Source organism: Ahaetulla prasina, chromosome 1, assembly GCF_028640845.1.
Source record: "Ahaetulla prasina isolate Xishuangbanna chromosome 1, ASM2864084v1, whole genome shotgun sequence".
In the NCBI taxonomy this organism is placed as follows: Eukaryota; Metazoa; Chordata; class Lepidosauria; order Squamata; family Colubridae; genus Ahaetulla; species Ahaetulla prasina.
Window position 1 is genome coordinate 30,622,802 of NC_080539.1, and position 22,828 is coordinate 30,645,629.

The 22,828-nt window shown below is 40.9% G+C and overlaps 1 protein-coding gene across 2 annotated transcripts in view; it reads right to left on the minus strand.

Moving 5' to 3' along the window:
- Positions 1 to 3,246: 3,246 nt before the first annotated feature.
- HADHA (hydroxyacyl-CoA dehydrogenase trifunctional multienzyme complex subunit alpha) overlaps positions 3,247 to 22,828 on the minus strand; it is a 38,577-nt gene continuing 18,995 nt past the window's right edge. For both annotated transcript variants that reach the window (XM_058164711.1, XM_058164710.1), the window contains exons 5-20: positions 20,174 to 20,312; positions 19,631 to 19,750; positions 19,444 to 19,546; positions 18,731 to 18,853; positions 18,459 to 18,577; positions 16,038 to 16,094; positions 14,364 to 14,473; positions 13,255 to 13,389; positions 11,077 to 11,248; positions 10,300 to 10,386; positions 9,679 to 9,819; positions 8,653 to 8,721; positions 7,397 to 7,592; positions 5,737 to 5,851; positions 4,363 to 4,508; positions 3,247 to 3,692 (exon numbers count right to left, since the gene is read on the minus strand). In XM_058164711.1, coding sequence (XP_058020694.1) covers positions 3,538 to 3,692; positions 4,363 to 4,508; positions 5,737 to 5,851; positions 7,397 to 7,592; positions 8,653 to 8,721; positions 9,679 to 9,819; positions 10,300 to 10,386; positions 11,077 to 11,248; positions 13,255 to 13,389; positions 14,364 to 14,473; positions 16,038 to 16,094; positions 18,459 to 18,577; positions 18,731 to 18,853; positions 19,444 to 19,546; positions 19,631 to 19,750; positions 20,174 to 20,312 — 1,987 coding nt within the window. In that variant the 3' untranslated portion in view covers positions 3,247 to 3,537. The remainder of the gene's footprint in view (positions 3,693 to 4,362; positions 4,509 to 5,736; positions 5,852 to 7,396; positions 7,593 to 8,652; positions 8,722 to 9,678; positions 9,820 to 10,299; positions 10,387 to 11,076; positions 11,249 to 13,254; positions 13,390 to 14,363; positions 14,474 to 16,037; positions 16,095 to 18,458; positions 18,578 to 18,730; positions 18,854 to 19,443; positions 19,547 to 19,630; positions 19,751 to 20,173; positions 20,313 to 22,828) is intronic.

Here is a 22,828-nt window from a genome sequence, read left to right on the forward strand (position 1 = left end):
GGTAATGAATATGTATCCTTATGATTGTTTGGGGGCAATTAATTTGAGGGGGGCTCTTGACATAGAAGGAAAAGTAACAGCAATGACTTACGATACACACACACACACACACACAAATAGAGCAAGTGTATCTGCATTTCTTTTCCTCAAATGCCCTCACAAGGTTTTATACTTAAACCTTTGGAATGAAATGTAGGCAACTTTATATAGCTGAAAGAGGTTTGGATAGAACTCACCTGGCAATCTCTGCTCTAGAAACCCTGATCCTTAATCTGGGGTCTAGATTAAAATGTCAGTGTGTCAATTTGTATTTTACAGCGTTGCTTAGAGCCCTACTTCCACGTGCAGGCTAATTTCAGTGTTGCCCTAGAGAGAAAGCATCCTGCCTGTAGAAAATGAATGGGCTTAAAAGAAGGGTTTTAGAGTAATCTAGAAGTGCTAATTCTGCAAAATCAGTGTGCAATGCTGACAGTGGTGTCCACCCATCTGCAAGTCAAAGGGCTGCAGGGTAGTAAAAGCTTGATGATTCTGCTCTTTTTACACAGAACACTGACGCTGCATAAGGCCACCTTCCTAAACACTTGAACTTTTTAAGCACCTTTGCACTGCTGAAAGGGCTAAAACCGTTAACAACTGTGTGCGGCTTAAATTTCATGTTTCTGCACTAAAATTATGGAATATTTGGGCAGCCTAGGTTTGCCTATGCAGAAATTCCCTAGCACCCAGTGAGTTTCATGTAATTTGCTCCTCCTATACCTAACCAGAGGTCTGTGATTTTGGTTTTTGGATGGCAGTTATTTACTGCACCCCTTAGTGTAATGTATAGGCAGTTGGTGGTGTTTTTAAAAACTCACCCTGTAAATCTCTAGACATTTTACTAATCTTCCTCCTTTCTCCTGGCAATTTCATTCTGTTATTGCCTGCCTACTACTGTCGAGTTTTCCACATTTCAGCAGCAACTGCCTGTTTCCTAAAACAACCACAACTTTCACAATTGTTTTGAGCTGAAAATGGGGCTAAATGGTTTAAGCCTAGAGTTCAGTGTATTCATTTCTACTTTTAGTACTGCAATAATCAAATAAACATTTATTTAAAAATGTGTGCCTAGAATGTGTTGTTCAGAAAGAAACTGAATTATCTGTTATAACAGAGTTCCCCAACCTTTCTGGCCTGGCCGGGAGGGGAGGTGGGTGGAGAGGGCATGGTTCTACGTGAGCGGCGAGCATATACTTGTGCAAATGGAGAGTGCATGCGCTTGGCTGCTATTTGCACAAGTAGGGATGTGCACACAGCCATTTCTGCAGCCCAATTCTGAATGGCTCAAGACCTGGTAGTGGGCTGCGGGCCGGAGGGGGCCGGAGACTCTAGTTGCTGTTATATCGGCTAGTTTCAACAAAAATGGGAAGAGAACGAACCAAAGCAATCCTACATCAGATTAAGAGCCTCTCTTGTCCAAGAGTCTTCACACAGTGAGATAACCTCAAGGAAGCTTTCAAGTAAGGTAACACACAACTGCACTCCTGCTTAGGTTCTCCAGCAACTGACACTGAAAACATACAAAATAAGCCAAAATCTGCTGGATCCCCATCCCTTGAAGGCCGATTTGTTTTATTTAAAGCATCTGGCTGGAGAAAGATGCCTTCATCTGCTTCAGTATTTTGACAAGTGTTTATTTCCATACATGGAATTACTTTTGGATTGTAATGCCGAATTGTCCTAATCTGGATACTTTTGGAGCTCTTAGCAGCCCCCCACCCTAGAATGTTTTAAAAACTTTCTTCAATAATGTTGTATTGTGTGCTTCCTCACCTCTGACCTAAATTGTCTTTGTGCAAGTTCCAGTCTCAGTATAGATCCTTGGGCAACTTCCATTCATTTAACTTAAATGTCTTCAACATGGTTTGCCAATACACTCCAGTTGCCTATTGATACCCTTAAGCTACAAGCTCTCCCAAATGAATTTAATTATACTGCCTCCAACACTATATTGTCAAGGATAGCTCTACATTACAAAGCATTCCTGAAAAAAATAAAAAGAGAATGTTAAACCTTGAGTTTATGCATAAGAAAAAGAAAATATGTTGAGTGTCCTAGAGGAATGTGATGAACAGAAAGGTATTATTTTGTGAGCTAATGCATGCCCACTGAATAGATTTTGCTTGTTCACTCATTTTTATGCAGTATGTTTTTGCTTTGATGCATGTCCTAGTGGAGTCCTAGTGGATAACCATTTAGATATGAGCCAGCAGTGTGCAGCAGCTGCCAAAAAAGCCAACACAGTTCTGGGCTGCATAAACAGGGATAGAATCAAGATCACGTGAAGTGTTAGTACCACTTTATAATGCCTTGGTAAGGCCACACTTGGAATATTGCATCCAGTTTTGGTCGCCACGATGTAAAAAAGATGTTGAGACTCTAGAAAGAGTGCAGAGAAGAGCAACAAAGATGATTAGGGGACTGGAGGATAAAACATATGAAGAACGGTTGCAGGAACTGGGTATGTCTAGTTTAATGAAAAGAAGGACTAGGGGAGACATGATAGCTGTGTTCCAATATCTCAGGGGCTGCCACAAAGAAGAGGGAGTCGGGCTGTTCTCCAAAGCACCTGAGGGTAGAACAAGAAGCAATGGGTGGAAACTGATCAAAGAAAGAAGCAACTTAGAACTAAGGAGAAATTTCCTGACAGTTAGAACAATTAATAAGTGGAACGACTTGCCTTCAGAAGTTGTGAATGCTCCAACACTGGAAATTTTTAAGAAAATGTTGGATAACCATCTGACTGAGATGGTGTAGGGTTTCCTGCCTGGGCAGGGGGTTGGACTAGAAGGCCTCCAAGGTCCCTTCCAACTCTGATGTTATGTTATGTTATGTTATGTTATGTTATGTTATGTTATGTTATGTTATATTATGTTATGTTATGTTATGTATAGATTTTGTGCAAATCTTGCATAATTTGTGTTTTGCCCTGGATATAGCACAAAAATTGTATGTAAAACTTCATGAACTCTAGTACTAGCAAAATCCCGACTCCATGATGAAAATCCCTGCATTCTCAGATTTATTAGAGACTTACGGTACTTATAACCAGTGGTAGGCTCTCCAGAATGCTCTGGAGATCTTCAAATGATCTTTGATAACCTAATCTTATTACAGCACAGATTCCCTTATTGGTTTCAGCCTCAACTGAACTTTGTTCTAGCCACGCAACACTTTAACAACAATTCTAACCCTGAATGAATGACAAAATTATGTACAGAACAATACACTAGAATTTATTCTTAAGAATTTTCTGCAAGCTACATCTGCTTTCCGATGAGTAGTTCCTTGCAGTGGGCCTGAAAAGTACCATACTTTGAGCAGAAACCTCCCCATTCTTTCTCGTGATAATGGGGAAATCAACATTCAGCCTGATGAGGGGTGGGCCAGGAAGTGGTGCCTAAATAACTAAGGCACTTTAAAGAGTTAAAACCCACAGCCCTCCGATACGAAGATGTCTTGTAGGTCTTCCCCTTTTCTTTTTGGTTAGCAGATGCCCATTCAGGCAGTTCTCTTGTGAAATTTCTTGCTGGAGTCCTTGGCATGGTCAAGCAGCAACTGACATGGTGTGAACTGACTCCCATAGACATCTTCATACTTCTTCATGTAGTCCACGAGCTGCTGAGCCCCAAAGTAGTCTGCATATTGGAAGGGGCCTGCCACAACATTCACAGAAGTGAGGGAGGAAGAGGAGAAGGTAAGACTTCCTAAACAACAGTCTATGCCAAATTTCATAATGATGGCATAATGCTGCTACTATACCTTGATTACAAGCATTAATGTATCTGTAGGTATGTGATAAAAAATAATTTGGAAGGCGAATAACAAATGGATACACTTGCTATGTAACTGTGGGCAATCAAATTCCATTGGACCTTACAAACTCTGGAGCCACAGAGAACTTTACACAGCAAAATGAAATGGTGAGAAATGCGGTTCAACACATTCAGAGGACACCAGGATACCTGTACTTATCTCTAGAGAGCAAGCACTGGAACCACAGTTCAACTATTGCCAATTCCTGGTAATCCTCAAGGACCCTGTAGGGTTGCTAAAATTGCATTGTTGCTGCTAAGAAAAATTTCCGTAATTTGAATATTTAATGCCTATTTGCAAGCGCTCAAGAAGTATTTCCTTATGGAAGGAGTTAATACTCTGGAACGAGGCAGTCCTACTATCAATTCCATATTACCAATTGAAAAAAAATGCAACCCAAATTACTACCACTTTGAAAGGTGATTGTAAGATTTTTTCCCCATTATTGTTTCCAACCCTTCGGCTATGTAGAAGACATTGATTAATTCCTGGCTGAATGACAAAACTCACCTCCCAGGCATGGTGGAAAGCCTAGTCCAAATACAGCTCCAATATCCCCCTCCACAGGATTGCTGAGGATGCCCTCTTGTAAGGTCAGAATGGCTTCATTCACAAACCTAGTCACCAAACGCATTTGGATATCTTTCTCGGTGGACCTGGGAAGGGAAGCAGTAATTCATTAACCACCCTCACAGCTAGATTAGAAACACAGCAGCTGAAACAGAGAAGCACAAGCCAGTGACATAGAAGGGTGGGGACTAATATCCAGTGGCAGGGCTGACAATTCTCAGCAATCTTCAGTTAAATGGATTTCAGAAAACAGGTGATGGCAAAAGCCTATTTTTTTGTATTTTGCAGAAAGGGGGCAGGTTGAAAGCAGGCTAGGATCCAATTGAGAATATAAATTTGCAATACTTAGGAGAAAACCAACATGGATATGGATTTATATATCAAAGGAATATTCATCTAGTTTTGGAGTTAGTATTTTTTTGTTTGAACGTATGCTCAATTGATGCTGCTTTGGGTGCAGTCCATTCACACCTGAGACAATTCCACTTCTCTCGTGTCTGGTACTGTTCTGTTGGGAACCAGAAAAACTAATGGACTAGGCTTTCAATGCTTTTCCATGCAGATGTTCCCATGTCAATTCTGAGATGTTCTGCATGCAAAATGTGTAATGATTTCTGACAGCAAATTTTAGGAAAAGCTCCATCTCCATCTATTGCTAGTTAGAGTAAAATAAATTGTGCTAAATCAGGGCTGTCAAACTCTTGGACTGGATGTGTCACGCCAACACCCGATTTAGTGAAGGGGAAAAAACATACCGTATTTTTCAGAGTATAAGCCGCACCGGAGTTTAAGATGCAGTTTAGTTTTGGGGGAGGAAAATAGGAAAAAAAAATCTCCCTGCCAAGTATTCATCTGGCTAGCGTCCTTAGTCTGGTCAGCTTCAGCACATTAGTTTGCTGGTTTTGAGCATGTGCGCGCGCTTTTTATCCTCTGCTTGGGGATAAAAAACAGCTTCTAAAGCACAGCTGATCTTTGGAGAGCGAAGCAATGAGAAAAGCAGGCGAAGCTCGAAAGCTTCACTTGCTAGCTTCTCGATAGGGCTGAAAAAAAGCTTCAAAAAAGCTATATTCGGAGTATAAGACGCACCCAAATTTTCAGCCTCTTTTAGGGGGGAAAAGTGCATCTTATACTCTGAAAAATACGGTACATCACGTGACGGCACAAGTTTGACACCCCTGAGTTAAAGGGACAATGTTCTAATTCCATCCGACAACTGTTATGTATCTACATGCGCACAGGGAATTAAGTAAAGACAATGATCAGGCCTTATTCTAGAATGCTGAATCTACTTAGGAAACCTCTTTTCCCACTTACACCGCTGGGTTGGCAGCTATTTTGAATTTCTCTAGAATTTCATTCATTCCACTGTTGAGATCTCGATTCTTTACACCTTGCTTGTAAAGATAAAAGCCTTTTCCTGCTTTGCGACCTGTCAAATGAAAGATAAGAGGGTAGGTGAGGATGCGCTTAATATCAAAAATGGCAAACATTGACCAGAAAAGATGAATACAGGAAAGCTCAAAAAGATGCTCTACCTTTTGGAAAGAAGAATAGGGTAATACAGAGTGGGGAAAATAGACTTCTATCCTAAAATTCGGTGACCATTTTCCTTTAAAAAACCTAGAGGTAATCATCACTTACTGACTGCCTTGTTTAGCAATTGCTCAAATTTACAATAATTAGGAAAAACTGTTGTGATCAACAGTAGCAGCCGAGAGTAATTTTACCACATCTTGTCTACGGAACTTGAAGTCCATGAAGACTTCCAGCTCTGACAGGTTGAATAAGTGACTTAACTCATGCACTGGTCTCTATAATAGTAACTGTCCTAACAATAACAAAAGCAGAATACATGGCATGACCAAGTCACTGGAAACCTGTTTCACTCAGCCATATCCCAAATTACTTTTAGAATAATATTTTTCCACCTTGGCAATTTTAGGATGGATGGACTTCAACTCCCAGATATCTCCAGCCAGCAAGGGCTTGCTGAATGGGGAATTCTGGGCATTGAAATCCAACCATCTTAAAGTTGCCAAGGTGGAGAAACTTTTAGAATCAAGAAATGAACCCAGAGATTGGGACCAGCTGTAATGCTCGCCATCCGTTGTCACCACTTTCCCTGTAGTGATGCAGACCAATGCAGCAGATATCAAGTTACTCTGAGGAAATAGGGCTTAAAATGGGGGAAAGAGTGGATCTGACAGATAAACCATCTTTCCAGGGGCTCATATCTTTTGTTTTCAAACTCATTTCAGAAAGCTGAGATCCAGCAATTTCTTCATGCAGAAGGAAGTAATCGGGGGAAAGTGACAATGTCCTGTCATATCATTCTTTACAGGTAGTCCTCAACTTACAACCACAATCGAGCCCAAAATCTCTGTTGCTAAATGAGACGGTTGTTAAGTGAGTTTGGCTTCATTTTACAACCTTTCTTGCCACAGTTGTTAAGTGAATCATGCCATAAAGTTAATAACATTTGTTAAGTGAATCTGGCTTCCCCATTGACTTTGCTTGTTAAAATGTCACAAAAGGTGATCACATGACCCCGGAGTACTGCAACCCTCATAAATGAGTCAGTTGCCAAGAATCTGAATTTTGATCATGTGACTGTAGGGTGCAGGAATGGTCATGTGAAGAACGGTCATAAGTCACAATTTTCAGTGCCATTGTAACTTTGAACAATCACTAAACAAACCAAATTGTAAATTGAGGATTATCTGTGCTATGTATGACTGGCTCAAAATGCAGAATACAATTATTTTCCATGAAAAAATACAATATACAGGAGCAGAATGAGTGGTAGCTGGATTTGAGAAGTAGCTTAAAGGGAACAAGCCATCCCACGGATAACCATCCACAGACATGCCACTGGCATGAGGTAGTTGGAAACCAAGCAAAGAACATGTGAAGAACAACTGATGCTGGTACATGAGATTGAACTGTGGGGAATTCCCCAGCATGCAACCCATACCTAAAAAGCCCTTGTCTACCATGGCTTTCATTAGCGCCACATCCCCTCCTTTGAATCGTTCACCGAAAGCTTTGCCAAGATCTTCAGCTACATGAGTGGCGACATCGACCCCAACTTCATCGATCAAAGTAGCAGCTCCGACAGGGAAGCCAAAGCTAGTGGAAAGGGAATCCACTTTCTTAGGATCAACACCTTCCTGCAGAAGATGCAGTGAAAAAGAAAATGCTTTGGGTGAAAGAAATAGAGTGAAGGTAGATCAAATTCTGGTGATTAGATTGTTCGATAATTTGCAATAGTCAGCAATTTCTGTCTCAACTAATTGACAATATGAGCAAGACTGTTTGCCTCCACCCTCTCAAATTATAGTGAGTAGATATAGCGTCCCTAATCACTGATTTCTCACTGGATGAACCAGGTGTATAACTTATGAGAAGACTATAAATGGTTACTGTTGCCCTATTTTGTCCCAGTTTCACTTGGTGGGTATAATGCTATAATTTAAAAGCCACAATAGTAAAACCAATGAACCCGAGTGTATCCTTCTAATAATGAGCACTTCTGTGTAAAGATTTTTGGTTCTTTTTTGGGCTATATTTTTCTACTGAATATTGTCAATTTCCTGTGGTAGTCTGAATGAACAAACACTATACACCAAATTTTGGTGTTGGTGTCATTTACATATAAGCAATCATCTTATGATTTGCTAGTCTGAAAATGTAATCACCTCTTATACTAATTAGTTGTACTCTTGGAATTTGGAGCAATTGCAACCAAATACTTCTTATTACTGGTTATCAGTCCTACATACTAGTGTGCAGGAATGTTGAGCCTTTCCTCCATGATGAACTGTTTTAGCTCATACTTGAGGATTTTTCTAGCATGAACTACTTGTTTCAAGTCCTGCCACTTTACAGAATTTAGATTTGAATTCTGACGACCATTTTGAAAAAACTGAATCTGTTCATCCACTCTAATGTAGGTGGCAAAGCAATCCCAAAGTACCATTTACATATTTGATAGCTGATACAAGTTCCTTTTATGGAATTCAATAATTATCACGAAACATAAGGAATCCACAGAGCCTTGAAATTCAATTTCTGACTCAAATAAATTTGATGTTATCTGTTAATTTAAACACTCTTTATGTTATCAGTAGGACTTGAAATGGGGTAAGTGTCTTTTCAAAGAGATGTATCATCCCATTTAAATCCATAAAAGACTCTCCAGAACCCCAGCTGTTTGCAACAGACACTAACCTGAAGGATACGGACAATTTCAGTCAACATGGGAGCAAGGCACCTAGTTGTATAGAATCCTGGACCATCCTGTGGTGGAGGAAACAGAAATAGATTTGCTAAGGAAGATGAGGCAGCAAATAATCTAATAGTCTTCCCTGACCAATTCACTTTATTGGATGTTAGTTTTCTTATCTATAGGGTATTTCTCATCTATGGGGTATTTAGAGGCTATATATTTATTTATTATTTATTTATTAATTTGATTTCTATACCGCTCTTCTCCCAAAGGACTCAGGGCAGTTTACAGCCAGATAAAACACAATTATACATATAATATAAAATTTTTAAAAACCTATTAAAAAACTAATTCAATTTGGCCGGGTTAAGACTTAAAAAAACAGTAATAAAACTATAATAAACCCCTATTAAAATTACTATTACTTCAAGCCAGCCCTGCGCGGTAGAACAAAAACGTCTTCAACTCGCGACGAAAGATACAGAGGTCAGGGAGTTGTCGTAACCCTGGAGGCAGCTCATTCCAGAGGGCAGGTGCTCCCACAGAGAAGGCCCTCCCCCTGGGGGCCGCCAGTCGACATTGTTTGATTGACGGCACCCTGAGGAGGCCCTCCCTATGGGAGCGCACAGGTCGATGGGAGGCTATTGGTGGCAGCCACCATATGTGGCAAAGACACATGTTTAGACCAACTTTTCAGTGGTACGGGCTGAACAGGAATTTAAGCTGAGATCCCAACTAATATGGATTTGATATTTATTAATATAATTTGTTTTTATGCACATAATTTGTATTCTACGTCTAAATATAAAAGGGTTAAGCTTTGACTTCAGATTGTTTCCTGTGAAGAATATGGATGTCGTGTCCCCCTCCCCCTCCGACAAGGCACAACAATGGCTGATACTTTACTTGTCTTGTCGCAGCCTGCTCATGTGGCAATTTAGGGGAAAAAGGTTTAATCCTGGCCATTCTGACTCAAAGTGATAATTCCACTGGGAGCCTTCTGTATTTTTCATAAAGATCGTAATCACCTTAACCACAATGATGACCTTTCCTTGCTTGAGACCAACAGCCACAGCAGAGGCTGCTGTTTCCGGGGATGTCTTGTCAGTAGTGATGATCTCCAGCAGCTGCATCTTATCAACAGGAGAGAAGTAGTGCATCCCAATCACCTGAAGTATGCAAGAAGGTAAAATGGAAAAGAATGAAGACCCTCAACATACAGAGGGGCTCGCGATATGCTGCAAAGCAGAAAGAGTCAAATCCTTTAAACAGGGATAACCAAGCCTAATTAAAGCTAAGCCTAATTTTGTGTGTAAGGTTTTCACTCCTTTAAACTGTTTCAGCCAGCTGCTGTACGTGTTTAAGTGATGCTGGAACAAACTACTCACAAATGGAAGCCAAGGACTAATATTTTCTTTAAACCCATTTGCTATAGTCTGGATCACAGAACGTTAGCAGAAATCTAGTGAGCTCGAAGCATTTAGGGCAAATAAATATCCCTACTTTATGAGAGAGGTCAAAGCTTAGGATCAGAGTAAAACGCTGGTTTTTCCAACAAGACTAAGATATGGTGTGGGGAAACCACAGGTGGAGATGCCTTACTTTACAATGGTTTTTCAATATATTCTACAAAAACACACCAAACTCACCTTATCTGGCCTTTTGCTGGCTACAGCTATCTGATTGATGGGAAGAGCAGATGTGTTGCTGGCAAAGATACAATGAGGAGGGATAAGCTGGGAAGAAAAAGCAAATGTTACATGTGGGAGAGGGAAAGTGCATCATTATGGCTACAGTAAGGGCCATGGTGGCGCAGTGGTTTGAGTGCAGTACTGCCGCCTGCCTGCAATTGGGCAGATCGAATCTCACCAGGCTCAAGATTGATTCAACCTTCCATCCTTCCGAGGTGGGTAAAATGAGGACCCAAAATTGTTGGGGGCAATATGCTGACTCTGTAAACCGCTTAGAGACAGCTGGAAAGCACTGTGAAGCGGTATATAAGTCTTATTGCTATTGCTTTATAAAGAAGAATAAAAAACCTTTCTTATCTGGGATAGAGTATCTCATAAAAGCCCTGATGTAGCCATGTGCTTGGTCCTTGACAGGACTGGCTTATACTTGGTAGGAAGCAAGCAACAAGGTGAGAATTGACATCCTTATAGTAATATTCCTTCCTTTGACTGCTACAGTTCTAATGTTGATTGATGGAATCAACTCGTTGGACTGAATGGAGATACTTTCAGGAGCAGTCATAGGATCAGATTACTGACCAGAGATAGATGTACCTGGTACGTGCTCCAAGATTAACATACTCTTCCAATTTCTTCAGCTTTTGCAGAGGAATGAGGTAGCAAATTTTATATGGGAAATTAGGAATGCCCCCAAATATATTCCATCAGGCCTTTTGGCCTTGAATTCCTACTTACTGCTTCCACCTCCTTCAGCACTTTGTGTTTGATGTTGAGGTCTTCAAAGACAGCTTCAATGATCATGTCAGTTTTCTTAAAGTCCTTGTAATCCAGCTGTCCCGTGAGGTCACTTAGGAGCATATCCCTCTCAAATGATGTCAAACTCTTCTTTTTCACTTTATCATTCAGACTGAGAAAATTATTAGGGTGGGGACAGTGGGAAATATTAAAAATAAGCTGTTGGGTACAGTATAGGTGTGAAGAAGTTGTTCATGTTCATACTTTTTTTTATATACTGAAGAAAGCTTGTCTTAAGCTTTGAAGGATCTTTCAAACACTAAGTAAAAGCAACTTTTATTTACAAGCAGATGTCTTTTTAACTTTAGGTTTTATTATTTTTAAGCACTTCTAAAATATTGTTTTAGTGTTTTGTTTTGTTTTTAAATTCTGAAATCTATTCATTTGCTGTAAATTTCTCGTAGCCAACCTGGAAATACATATACTGATCAACACAGAACAAAACAAAAAAGCAAAACTAAACAACACAGACTTTGAGGGCTAATAATGCACTTATAAATAGTAAAAATAGTATTGTTTCCAAACAGTTTGCCAAATGCAAATACTGATAACCTCCTAAAAGGGAGAGGAATAATAATAATAAGATACTTGTCAAAATGAGAGGGGAATTGAGAGTGTGACTAAGTGTGGTGTGACTAGAGATTATAATTTAGGAATTATTTTAGATTATGATTGTTAGTTTTGATACCCTGCATTTTGTTCTGGGAAGTCGGGTGGGGGTGGGGGTAAGGGGAGGGAATTGGGGGTTTGGTAGAGATGGAGTGATGGTTAATGTACAGGGATTATTGAAGATGTATAAATATAATTAATGCAGGGTCGGGTCTGCCCAGTTACCATTTTAGAACGGTGGGGAGGGAGAAAAGAGGAGAAAGTAGGAGGTAGGAAAGAGGAGAAGAGGAAGGAAGAGGGGTAGAAGAGGGAGAAGGAAGGTGTAGGGTGGAGGGAGGAGAGGATGTAGATAAGAGAAGGAGAGGAAGGTCTGGAAAGTAGAAGAAGGTAGAAGAGGGAAGAGTGTTAAAAAGGGGGGTGGTGACTGGGCAAGCCCGACTAATTGTATATAACTGTACATTGGATGAATTATTTGATATGATTGTAAAAATAAAACTTTTTATATATAAAAAAAAAAAGATACTTGTCAAAATAAATATATTTAAGTAAAATGGACTCTGGGAGAGATACTACACTGATTAAAAAAAAAAAAGCCTGTAAGATGACCACTGCAGCATATGACAAGAATGTGCCATTGTTTTCAAATTTTTCTGTCAACTGATAATTTATTACCAGAGTTGATTTCGCCAAGCCTAAACAAATCTAGAAAAAGAGATGATTCTTTAAGTAATTGAGAAAGTATAATAGCTTTTCAGCAATGCCAGCAGCTTTTAAAGATTTGTTAATTTTGTTTTATTTATTTATTTAGAAAATTTATATGAATGCCCAAATTAGTCACAGTGACTCTGGGCAGCTTGCAGAAGTAAGATTATTGAATCAGAATTAGAACAACAGAGTTGGAAGTTGGACCTTGGAGATCTTCTAGTCCAACCCTCTGCTTAGACAAGAAACCCTATACGATTTCATACAAATAGCTGTCCAATCTCTTCTTAAAAACTTCCAGTGTTGGAGCATTTACAACTTCTGGAGGCAAGTGGTTCCACTGACTAATTGTTCTAACTGTAAGGAAGTTTGTCCTTAGTTCTAGGATGCTTCTTTCCTTGATTAGTTTCCACCCATTGCTTCTTGTTCTACCCTCAGGTTCTTTGGAGATTAGCCTGACTCCCTCTTCTTTGTGGCAGCCCCTGAGATATTGAAACAGTGCTTTCATGTGACCCCTAGTCATTCTTTTATTGGGAAAGAGTTAGGCACAAAGGTACTGTATTCCAACATAAGAAATGCTGGAAGGAAAGGACATTGTTGGAGTCACACTTGCTACTCTGATAAGCTCCTTCAGCCTGTACATTTATGACATGAAGAGCTTTTGAAGAGCAAATAGATAAAAAAAATGTTTTGCATATTACTGCTTCAAAAATGACAAATACTGACAATTCAGGGCTGACGTTACTGCAGGAGTCCAATCTCTCCAGACTGCAAATAAACCAGATGTTAGATCCAAAGTGAACATACCCTTTATAGACCTGCTGCTGTCCCTTGCTCAAGCCATCCAGAGTGGTGTCCTTCATAATGATCTTAAGACCCTTTTCCACAGAAACCTGAGCAATTCCTGCACCCATCAAACCTGCTCCCAGAATAGCAAGATTCCTGCACAAAGGGGGAATAAAAAAAAAGTTCACACACAAAAAGAAAAGAAAAAAACAAGTTCAGTATAATTCACAGCATAAATAATTCACATTTAAAATTCCTCCTTTTTAATAATGCTGGAAAAGTAATCAAATAATTAAAATGATGCTGAATAATTTACTAGTTAAAAAGCATTAAATGCCTGCCTTAGCTTCTGCTTCAATGTAATTTTTGGAATCCAGAAACCTACTGAATTTAACAGGTGTATATTTATATAAACATTTGGGAGAAATATTTATCTATAAACCACAATAATGCATTTCAAGTTACATTAAAAAAGAATCAACAGAAATTAAGATCTTTATTAGTTGCCTGAGTGTCATTTTCAATACAGTTAGGATATAACTTCAATTTTCCCCGCTTTGCAGTGGACAAGCTGACTGTATAGAAAGCTTTGAGCCAGGGGTGAAATCCAGCAGGTTCTGATAGGTTCTGGAGAACCGGTAGTGGAAATTTTGAGCAGTTCAGAGAACCGGCAAATACCACCTTTGACTGGTCCCAGAGTGGGGTGGGAATGGAGATTTTGCAATATCCTCCCCCTGCCATGCCCACCAAACCACACCCACCAGGCTACACCAAGCCATGCCCACAAAATCGGCAGTAAAAAAATTTGGATTTCACCACTGCTTTGAGCATAGTGCTGCCAGGAATCTGACTTCTCCTGTGCATGCAAAGCCCAATCTGAAGCAAAGCCAGACGGCTAACTTTCTGCCTTACCAGGACAAGCAGGAAAAATGGGAGATTTTTGCTTAGCTAGAATGCATTCAACAATTTCAGAGCCAGTCCTCTCAAATTAGACTGAATTGGCTAAGTGACATTCCTGCCCTTTGAACTGGACTGCATGTTATTAATGCAAACCATCTAATCTTTTACACACAAACGAAAAAATTGTTCTAGCCAGCAGACCTGAAGGCTGTTCAAATAGTTGAACTTACTTGACTGGTTGCTTGGGCTCCCCAAACTTGTTCTTCTTGCACTGCACCTGACCATGGTAGAGCCCCATTAAGGCCTTGCATTCAGGAGTCACCCCAAGTTCTCCAAATTTCTGCAAGAGGTGGGGATGGAAGAAGTGGAGAGAAAAATGAAAAAGAAACATTCAGAGGAACTGCCATAGAATCATAATACTATCCCAAAGTAACAACAAAGAGTAAACAAGCACTGTAGAAGGGCACATCAGAAAACCAGATACAAATTAACATTAGTGGGGTCCACGATGTTGTCACAGGGGGTCCACGAAGGCTTGAAAAAATGTTATAATTTAAATTGTGAGTTAAGTCTTGGTGCTCCGAAGCCTTGGTCTATGCCCACAAAAGGTATTTAAAAGGGTTAGTGGTGAAGAAAACTGCTGTAGTGCATGGCATTTCCCTCTAAACTTGCTGATTTTTCATCTGGTTTAGCTTAGAAATTACACTTCTTCTAACTGGTGATGATAAGTGTTTAATATACTTTTGGTGTTAAATCCATGTAAAGAGCAATAAGGCAGCAATACATGAGTCTTTAATCAATAATATAAGCACTTTTAGTAAGCTTTCCAGACAAAAGCTTAAATACAGATGTGATTTTAATTTTACTGCATACAGTGTACCATTAGTACAGATATACCTATTTTTCTTGCTGGGTGCTTTTTTGCTTTGTGTCATAATCCATGAAAGAAAATGCCATTATTATCCAGGGTTTAAACTATTATACCATTATACAAGTTTAAAAGACACCATTTTAAAAAAATGCTCCCAGTTAGAAATTATAAATATGATTTCTATCTATGGATCTTAACTTATAGTTACAAAAACTGGGTCATCACAATAGCTGGTGATGGTTTGAAAGCAACTAAACAAGTGGAACATAATCAGTGTTACACCCCAAAAAATCTGAATTGTAATTTTTTTTAATGACAGCAGACACTTTGCATCAAAGTTTTTTAAAGTACTCCCTTACCTTGGCATTACTTATATTATTGTTAGGATTTTGTTCAGTGAGCTACTGAAAAAAGATTTTTCTTACAAAATAAAAAAGTGGATCACAGATTCTATCTCATTCTGGCTTGTAGGGCTGAAGACTAGCTTCTTTTTTGAAATAAAGATAGAAAATCAGAAATCCGAGAGAGCAACTGATCACTCAATATGCCTGACTACTGGAGAAAACCTGCAACAAAACTGCACTGAAAACTTAAGAAGGCTGCAAGATAAAGACTTTAGAGAGCTGCTGACAAGTAACCTCTGAAAAATATATTGAGAACACTATTGCTCCAATAAGAAAGATACATCCTCAATGCTATCTATTTTTTTATTATCTGATAGTATCTTTTTCTCTTTTAGCATAAAGAATGCTGAGGAGGTGGGAAATTAAGGGCTTTTGAGATGTGTTGACTGAGTAGTTATAAACTAGAGGCATGAGAATCAATCTGCAGAGAATATCCAGGTAATGATAAGGTAATTATAACGAAAGTGGCAAGTCCTGATCAAATTCTGGAAGATGTACCAACTATTCATCTAGTTCTACTAAGTACTAAGACATGAAACGGGATCAAGGCAAAAGCCACTACCTATTTAAGCCAATCACCTTTTAAGAAAAATGTGAAACTTTTTAGAAGTGGATCAAAGATTCTTTACCTGGGATTCCAGAAGGTAGCCAGCTTCATTGCCTTGTTCTAGGCCAGTCTTCACTACCTAAACCAACAAAAAAAATATGTTAAAGTATGTTTAGCCCATATTGTTGACAATAACAGCTAAAACATTAAACACAGTATTAAAAACACTTAAGAGAAAAAGAACACAACAAAAGCCATTTCACTTCAAGTGTTGGAAGATGTGTTGCCTCCCCTTCTGACTCTCCCCAGATATTGCAACTGAGTTGTTGTTTTTTTACCATTTTGGCAGAAAAGATTCTAGCACAGAAGGTAGGAATTTTGGAGAACGCAAAGAAATCTCATGTTTCCAAAACGAGTAACAATTCAGTGAGCAAGGCGTCCATGTTTTATTTTGCAATACTCTGAAGAGCTTTCAGAGAGGATCCCAAATCTACAATCTAGGTTTTTTTGCAACTTTGTGCCTCCAAAGATAAAGTGCTGTAATTGTAATCCACTGTATGTGGCTCTCTGTAGCTTAAAATAAAAAACAAAAAACAAAATTGTGAGGGATCCAATCATATATTTCAACTATAGTTTTTCAGTTATGGAACAAGATAGAACAATTCTTCCTTTCCCCTGTAGCCTCCATGCATCCTTAAAATCTTCACCTGAGACTTCCCAACTTTCCAAGGCAGATTTTGAAGACATGCAGGAAAAACAAAGGTGAAGAAAGTTTCCATTACACAGACTTTCCAAAATTGCAGTCCACCCAACAGGATTCTGTTTGACCAGAAAACTCCAAAGACACCCTCTTGCTACTGAGATTTTAAAGTTTTTTTTTCCTCCTTATGCTTTGTCCCCAAATTGCTTCAACAATAAATACGGAACAAAACAACCTCCCAAATTGGATGTATGGCAGGTGACAGTCATGCCTAGGAGAGCTTTTGCATAATTTCATGTTGTGCGCCAGTTGCGCCTTTCCTGGATTGTGAGGCCCTGCACACAGATCACTCCTGGCCTGGTCATCTCCTGTTTGGATCACTGCAATGAGTGCTTGAAGAATATTCAGAAGCTGAAAACAGGTACAGAGCGCGATGGTATAGACAATTCTGGGGGACCCTCAGGTGAAACGTGACACAACTGTGCGTGAGCTGCATTCGCTGCTGTTTTGCTTCTGGGCCCAAGTCAAGGTGATGGTCGTCTCCTTTAAAGCCCTTTATGGCATGGGCATATCTGAGGAACTGTGTCACCGCATGGAACTAACCCACCCCAATTGTTCCAGTGGAAAAAATCCACTTTAGATTCCGTTGGCCAAAGAATTTTGGCTAACGGGGTCCTGGAGAAGAGCTCACATTCTGGTATATTCTCCTTCTGGAGACGTGGTCTCCCTCCACACTCCTGGTCTTCTGGAAGAACCTAAAAATGTGGCTTTGCTGCTTGGACTGGGGTTCCAATAGGGCCTGCTATGTTAGGGGGTAGCTGACAGGTTAGAGAACATTACTCACTCCCCAAGTTGTCCATCATCTCAGTTTTTAACCTTTAACTTCTCCATTCAATTCTTTTAATTGCTTTTTAGCACATTTTAATTTTTAATTAACTTGTAAGCAACCAAAAGCCACTGTATTAGTGAAATGGGCAGCATAGGAATTTAATGAATAAATAATGTATTCAGATCAATTAAACGCATAAATATAATAAATAGCAACAAATAGTACCCAGTAAAACTAGGAAGGGGAAAAGAAAATGAATATTAAACAAAGTAAAGCAAGCAGCAAATAGAATTCAAAGTCTAAAACAATGTTTTAAATACCCATTAAAATAAAAAGATCTTGATCTTTTTGCAAAAACTATATTCCTAGGTAACAGGTAGGCCACTTCAAAAGGACTCTTTTCTCGTAGAGCCACTGACTCCAAGAGAAACATAAGCTGCATTCTTTGAAATATCACTTTCCATCAAAGAGCAGATTTACAAATTCAATCAGTGAGTACATCAATATGGTCTTTCAGTTTATACTTACTAATGGTTATAGAATAAGTAGACAGTTGTGAGGGGTAATTTCACAGATGCCAAAATAGCATAAACGTTCTGCAAAAGCTAAAAAATGTTTAGCCAACCTTTCTAAAATGAAAATATTTTGCTCCTCCAGGTAGAGGTCTTCTATACTGTGGTTTAGAATGCTTGTTAAATACTGAAGAACTGTAACACATAAACTGCAAAGTGTTTGTCTTTCAGGTAACTGATGTATTTATAAATAGCTTCCTTGAACCAAAGTTGGGTTCCAAATCATCCTGGCCAGCCCCTGCCCAAAAACATGATCAAATATGCCACAAATCTTATTCTAAAGCTGATAACATTCAAAGCTGAAAACAAATAAGCAGAATCTATATATGTAAATAAACACACGCTACCTAATTTTGTAAGCCTGGGTGGAACCCCAAAAGCCACAGAAGAAACCTGAATTACCTCAATGATGCTCAATGGTGCAGGATAAAGTCCTTTGGTTTGCTTCTGCACTTTTTTTTCTACTGTTTTGTATACTTGTTGCCTTATAAAGGGAATTGCCAAGGCATAATCCGTCACTTCTGTAAGACAAAGCAGTTCAGTGACAAACTACTCCGAGCTAATTTGGCCTGTGGGCTGAAGGAACCCCAAGATTTCAAGAAGAAGAAAGCTAGGGCACCTTTTCCAAGAATCAAAACAAAACTACTTTAGCTGGTAGTGTTGTGCCCACTCACTCTGAATCAGCCCTTTGTCAACCTTTCGAGTAATTGTTTTGTTGGCTAATCCTTTGGCAAATGTAATGGCCACCTCTTCCAGATATTCCATGGTCCGTTCCTCAGGGCTCTTGATACCGGGACCTGCAAATGCAACAAAATTAATAGCCTGCCAACCTTGATAAGAGAAAGAACAACCTCCAGTATCACAAGAACCCTGTTAACAGAATAACAAAGTTGGAAGAGACCTTGGAGGTCTTCTAGTCCAATCCCCTGATCAGGCAGGAAACCCTATACCACTTCAGAGAAATGGTTGTCCAATCTCTTCTTAAAAACTTCCAGTGTTGGAGCACTCACAACTGTTGACGCTCTCACTCTTATCCCTCCTCCAAAATCCATGTTGCACCACTAATTTCTATTCCATTGTAAGCCCATAGGCAGAGATGAATTGTCACTGATGGAATGATTGGCTTTTGACTGGGAGCTGCCCAGAGTTGGTTAGAAGATGGGAACCTGTATAAATGTTTTAAATAAATTGGCCTACTCTTTCTTCATTTTCCCCTTGGCTCAATAAGCTTCCTTGTTCTCACATTGTAGAACATCTTATACATTTATAACTTGCCCCCATTCTTTAAATCCCTCCCTTCATTTCAATAATACCCTCTTCTCATAATATTCTGTTCTGCAAAGTGAATTTAAGGCAAAAAGTATGGGTGGAAAGATCACAATCTAACCTAATGGATCCACCAGCTGGTCTACTAGTCCCATTTTTTTTGCTTTGTCAGCACGAATATTTCTTCCAGTCAACATCATGTCAAAGGCAGCAGGAATTCCTACCTGAAATACAGAAATAGGGATTTCATATATCCAAAAAGGGGGCATAGGAAAGAAACCGGGTCTTTATCAAAGAGATAATCTCACCATTTTTGGCAATCTCTGCGTGGCTCCTGCCCCTGGAAGCAACCCCAGCAACATCTCAGGAGTCCCCAGGACTGTCTTTTTATCCTTAGTGGCTATTCTATATTGGCAAGCGATGGCAACCTGAAGAGTCAGAAAGCACAATTACAACTCATTTTCCCCTAAACACATTCCAGGGTTCAGCAATATTAACTTTATTCTCTATTATTTATTCTCCTCACAATAACAACTCTGTGAGGTGGGTTGGGCTGAGAGAGAATGATTGGCCCAAAATCACCCAGAGTTTTTTTTAACGTCTAAGGTAGGACTAGAACTCACAGTTACCTGGTTTCTAGCTTGATGCCTTAACTACTAGACCAATCTACTTCTGTTTATGCTGGAATCCCCATTTTCTGAAATAATCCTACATTAATAACTCTTCTTGAGGTTGCGCCATATATTTTTTCAGTCAAATGTTTGGCAGAATTAGCTAGCTGGAATGTTTATTAATCTGTTTTTATTGTATTTAGGTCGTTATTGACCTCTTATGGAAGCTTTTCCTCATACCTCTAGCCCTCCTCCAAGGCAGGAACCACTGATTGCAGCAACAATGGGTTTGGGTGACTTTTCAAGGCTGTGCAGCATCTTCTGTCCTTCCTGAGATAGTTCAGTTATTTCTTGGCTGGACCCACAAGTCTCAATCATGCTACAGTGTGAAACCAAACAAACAAGAGAAAGCCAGATGAATGGTGGCTGGTGAAGAGAATGATATTTACTTCATATATACAAAAAAGCAATTTGAAGAGGTTTTTTTTTCAAGTGACCCAAAGTTTCCTTAATAATAATAATAATAATAATGTTTTAATTTGTATACCGCCCTTCTCCCGAAGGACTCAGGGCGGTGAACAGGCAAATAAAATACAAATAGAAACATACACCATAATTAAAACAACCCTTAAAAAACTGATTCAAATTTGCCAGAAAATTTAAAATAACATTACACCCCATAAAAATTACAGAAATTTAAAACCCATCAAAATTCAATTAAAATTTAAAATTTAAAATCAGGCCAGTCCAGCCATACGAAATAAATAGGTTTTAAGTTCGCGGCGAAAGGTCCTAAGGTCAGGTAGTTGTCGAAGCCCGAGGGGAAGCTCGTTCCATAGGGTAGGAGCCCCCACAGAGAAGGCCCTCCCCCTGGGGGCCGCCAGTCGACATTGTTTGGCTGATGGCACCCTGAGGAGCCCCTCTCTGTGGGAACGCACCGGACGCTGGGAGATAGAGGCCGGCAGTAGATGGTCCCGTAAGTAGCCCGGTCCTAAGCCATGGAGCGCTTTAAAGGTGGTAACCAATACCTAGAAGCGCACCCGGAAAACAACAGGTAGCCAGTGCAGTCTGCGCAGGATAGGTGTTACGTGGGAGCTCCGAACCGCTCCCTCAATAACCCGCGCAGCTGCATTCTGGACTAGCTGAAGTCTCCGGGTGCTCTTTAAGGGGAGCCCCATGTAGAGAGCATTGCAGTAGTCCAGACGAGAGGTAACGAGAGCATGAGTGACCGTGCATAGGGCATCCCAGTCCAGGAAGGGACGCAACTGGCGGATCAGGCGAACCTGTTAAAAAGCTCTCCTGGAGACGGTCGTCAAATGTTCTTCAAAGGACAACCGACCATCCAGGAGCACGCCCAAGTTGCGTACCTTCTCCATCGGGGCCAACGACTTGCCCCCAATAGACAGCCGCATCTGCAGCTGACTGTACCGAGGTGCCGGCATCCACAGCCATTCCATCTTGGAGGGATTAAGTTTGAGCCTGTTCCTCCCCATCCAGACCCGTACGGCTTCCAAACACCGGGACAGCACTTCGACAGCTTCGCTGGGGTGGCCCGGGGTGGAAAAGTACAGCTGAGTATCATCAGCGTACAGTTGGTATCTCACCCCAAAGCCACTGATGATCTCACCCAGCGGCTTCATATAGATGTTGAACAGGAGGGGTGAGAGAATCGATCCCTGCGGCACCCCACACGAGGCACCTCGGAGTCAATCTCTGCCCCCCTGTCAACACCGTCTGCGTCCGGTCAGAGAGGTAGGAGGAGAACCACCGATAAACGGTGCCTCCCACTCCCAACCCCTCCAACCGGCACAGCAGGATACCATGGTCGATGGTATCAAAAGCCGCTGAGAGGTCTAATAGGACCAGGGCAGAGGAATAACCCCTATCCCTGGCCCTCCAGAGATCATCCACCAGCGCGACCAAAGCTGTCTCCGTACTGTATCCGGGCCGAAAGCCGGACTGGAACGGGTCTAGATAGACAGCTTCATCCAGGTACTGGGGTAGCTGACATGCCACCACACTCTCTACAACCTTCGCCGTAAAGCGAAGATTGGAGACTGGCCGGTAATTCCCTAAAACAGCTGGGTCCAGGGAAGGCTTCTTGAGGAGAGGTCTCACCACCACCTCTTTCAAGGCAGCGGGAAAGACCCCCTCCCGCAAAGAAGCATTTGTAATCCCCCGGAGCCAGCCTCGTGTCACCTCCTGTGTAGCCAGTACCAACCAGGAGGGGCACGGATCCAGTAAACATGTGGTGGCATTCAGCCTACCCAGCAACCTGTCCAAGTCCTCGGGAGTCACAGGGTCAAAATCATCCCAAACCACCTCAACAAGACGGGTCTCGGAACTCTCGTCTGGATCTACCCAATTTTGATCCAATCCGTCCCGAAGCTGAATGATTTTATCATATAGATAACCGTTAAACTCCTCGGCACGCCCTTGTAGGGGGTCCTCCCGCCCCTCCTGTTGAAGGAGAGAACGGGTCACCCGAAACAGGGCGGCCGGGCGGTTATCTGCCGACGCAATGAGGGAGGAAATGTAGGAATGTTTCGCATCCTTCAGTGCCACTAGATAGGTCCTGCTATAGGACCTAATTAGTGTCCGGTCAGCCTCAGAACGGCTGGATCTCCAAACACTCTCTAGGCGTCTTCTCCGGCGTTTCATCTCCCTCAGCTCCTCGGAGAACCAAGGAACTGGTTGAGACCGACGCTGGGTCAGAGGCTGCAAAGGCACGACACGGTCCAAAGCTCCAGCCGCGGCCTGTTCCCAGGCCGCGACTAGCTCTTCAGTCGTGCCGTGGGCCAGGTTCTCGGGAAACGGCCCAAGCTCCATCAGGAACCTCTCAGGGTCCATCAGGCGCCTGGGACGGAACCAACGCATTGGTTCCGTCTCCCTGCG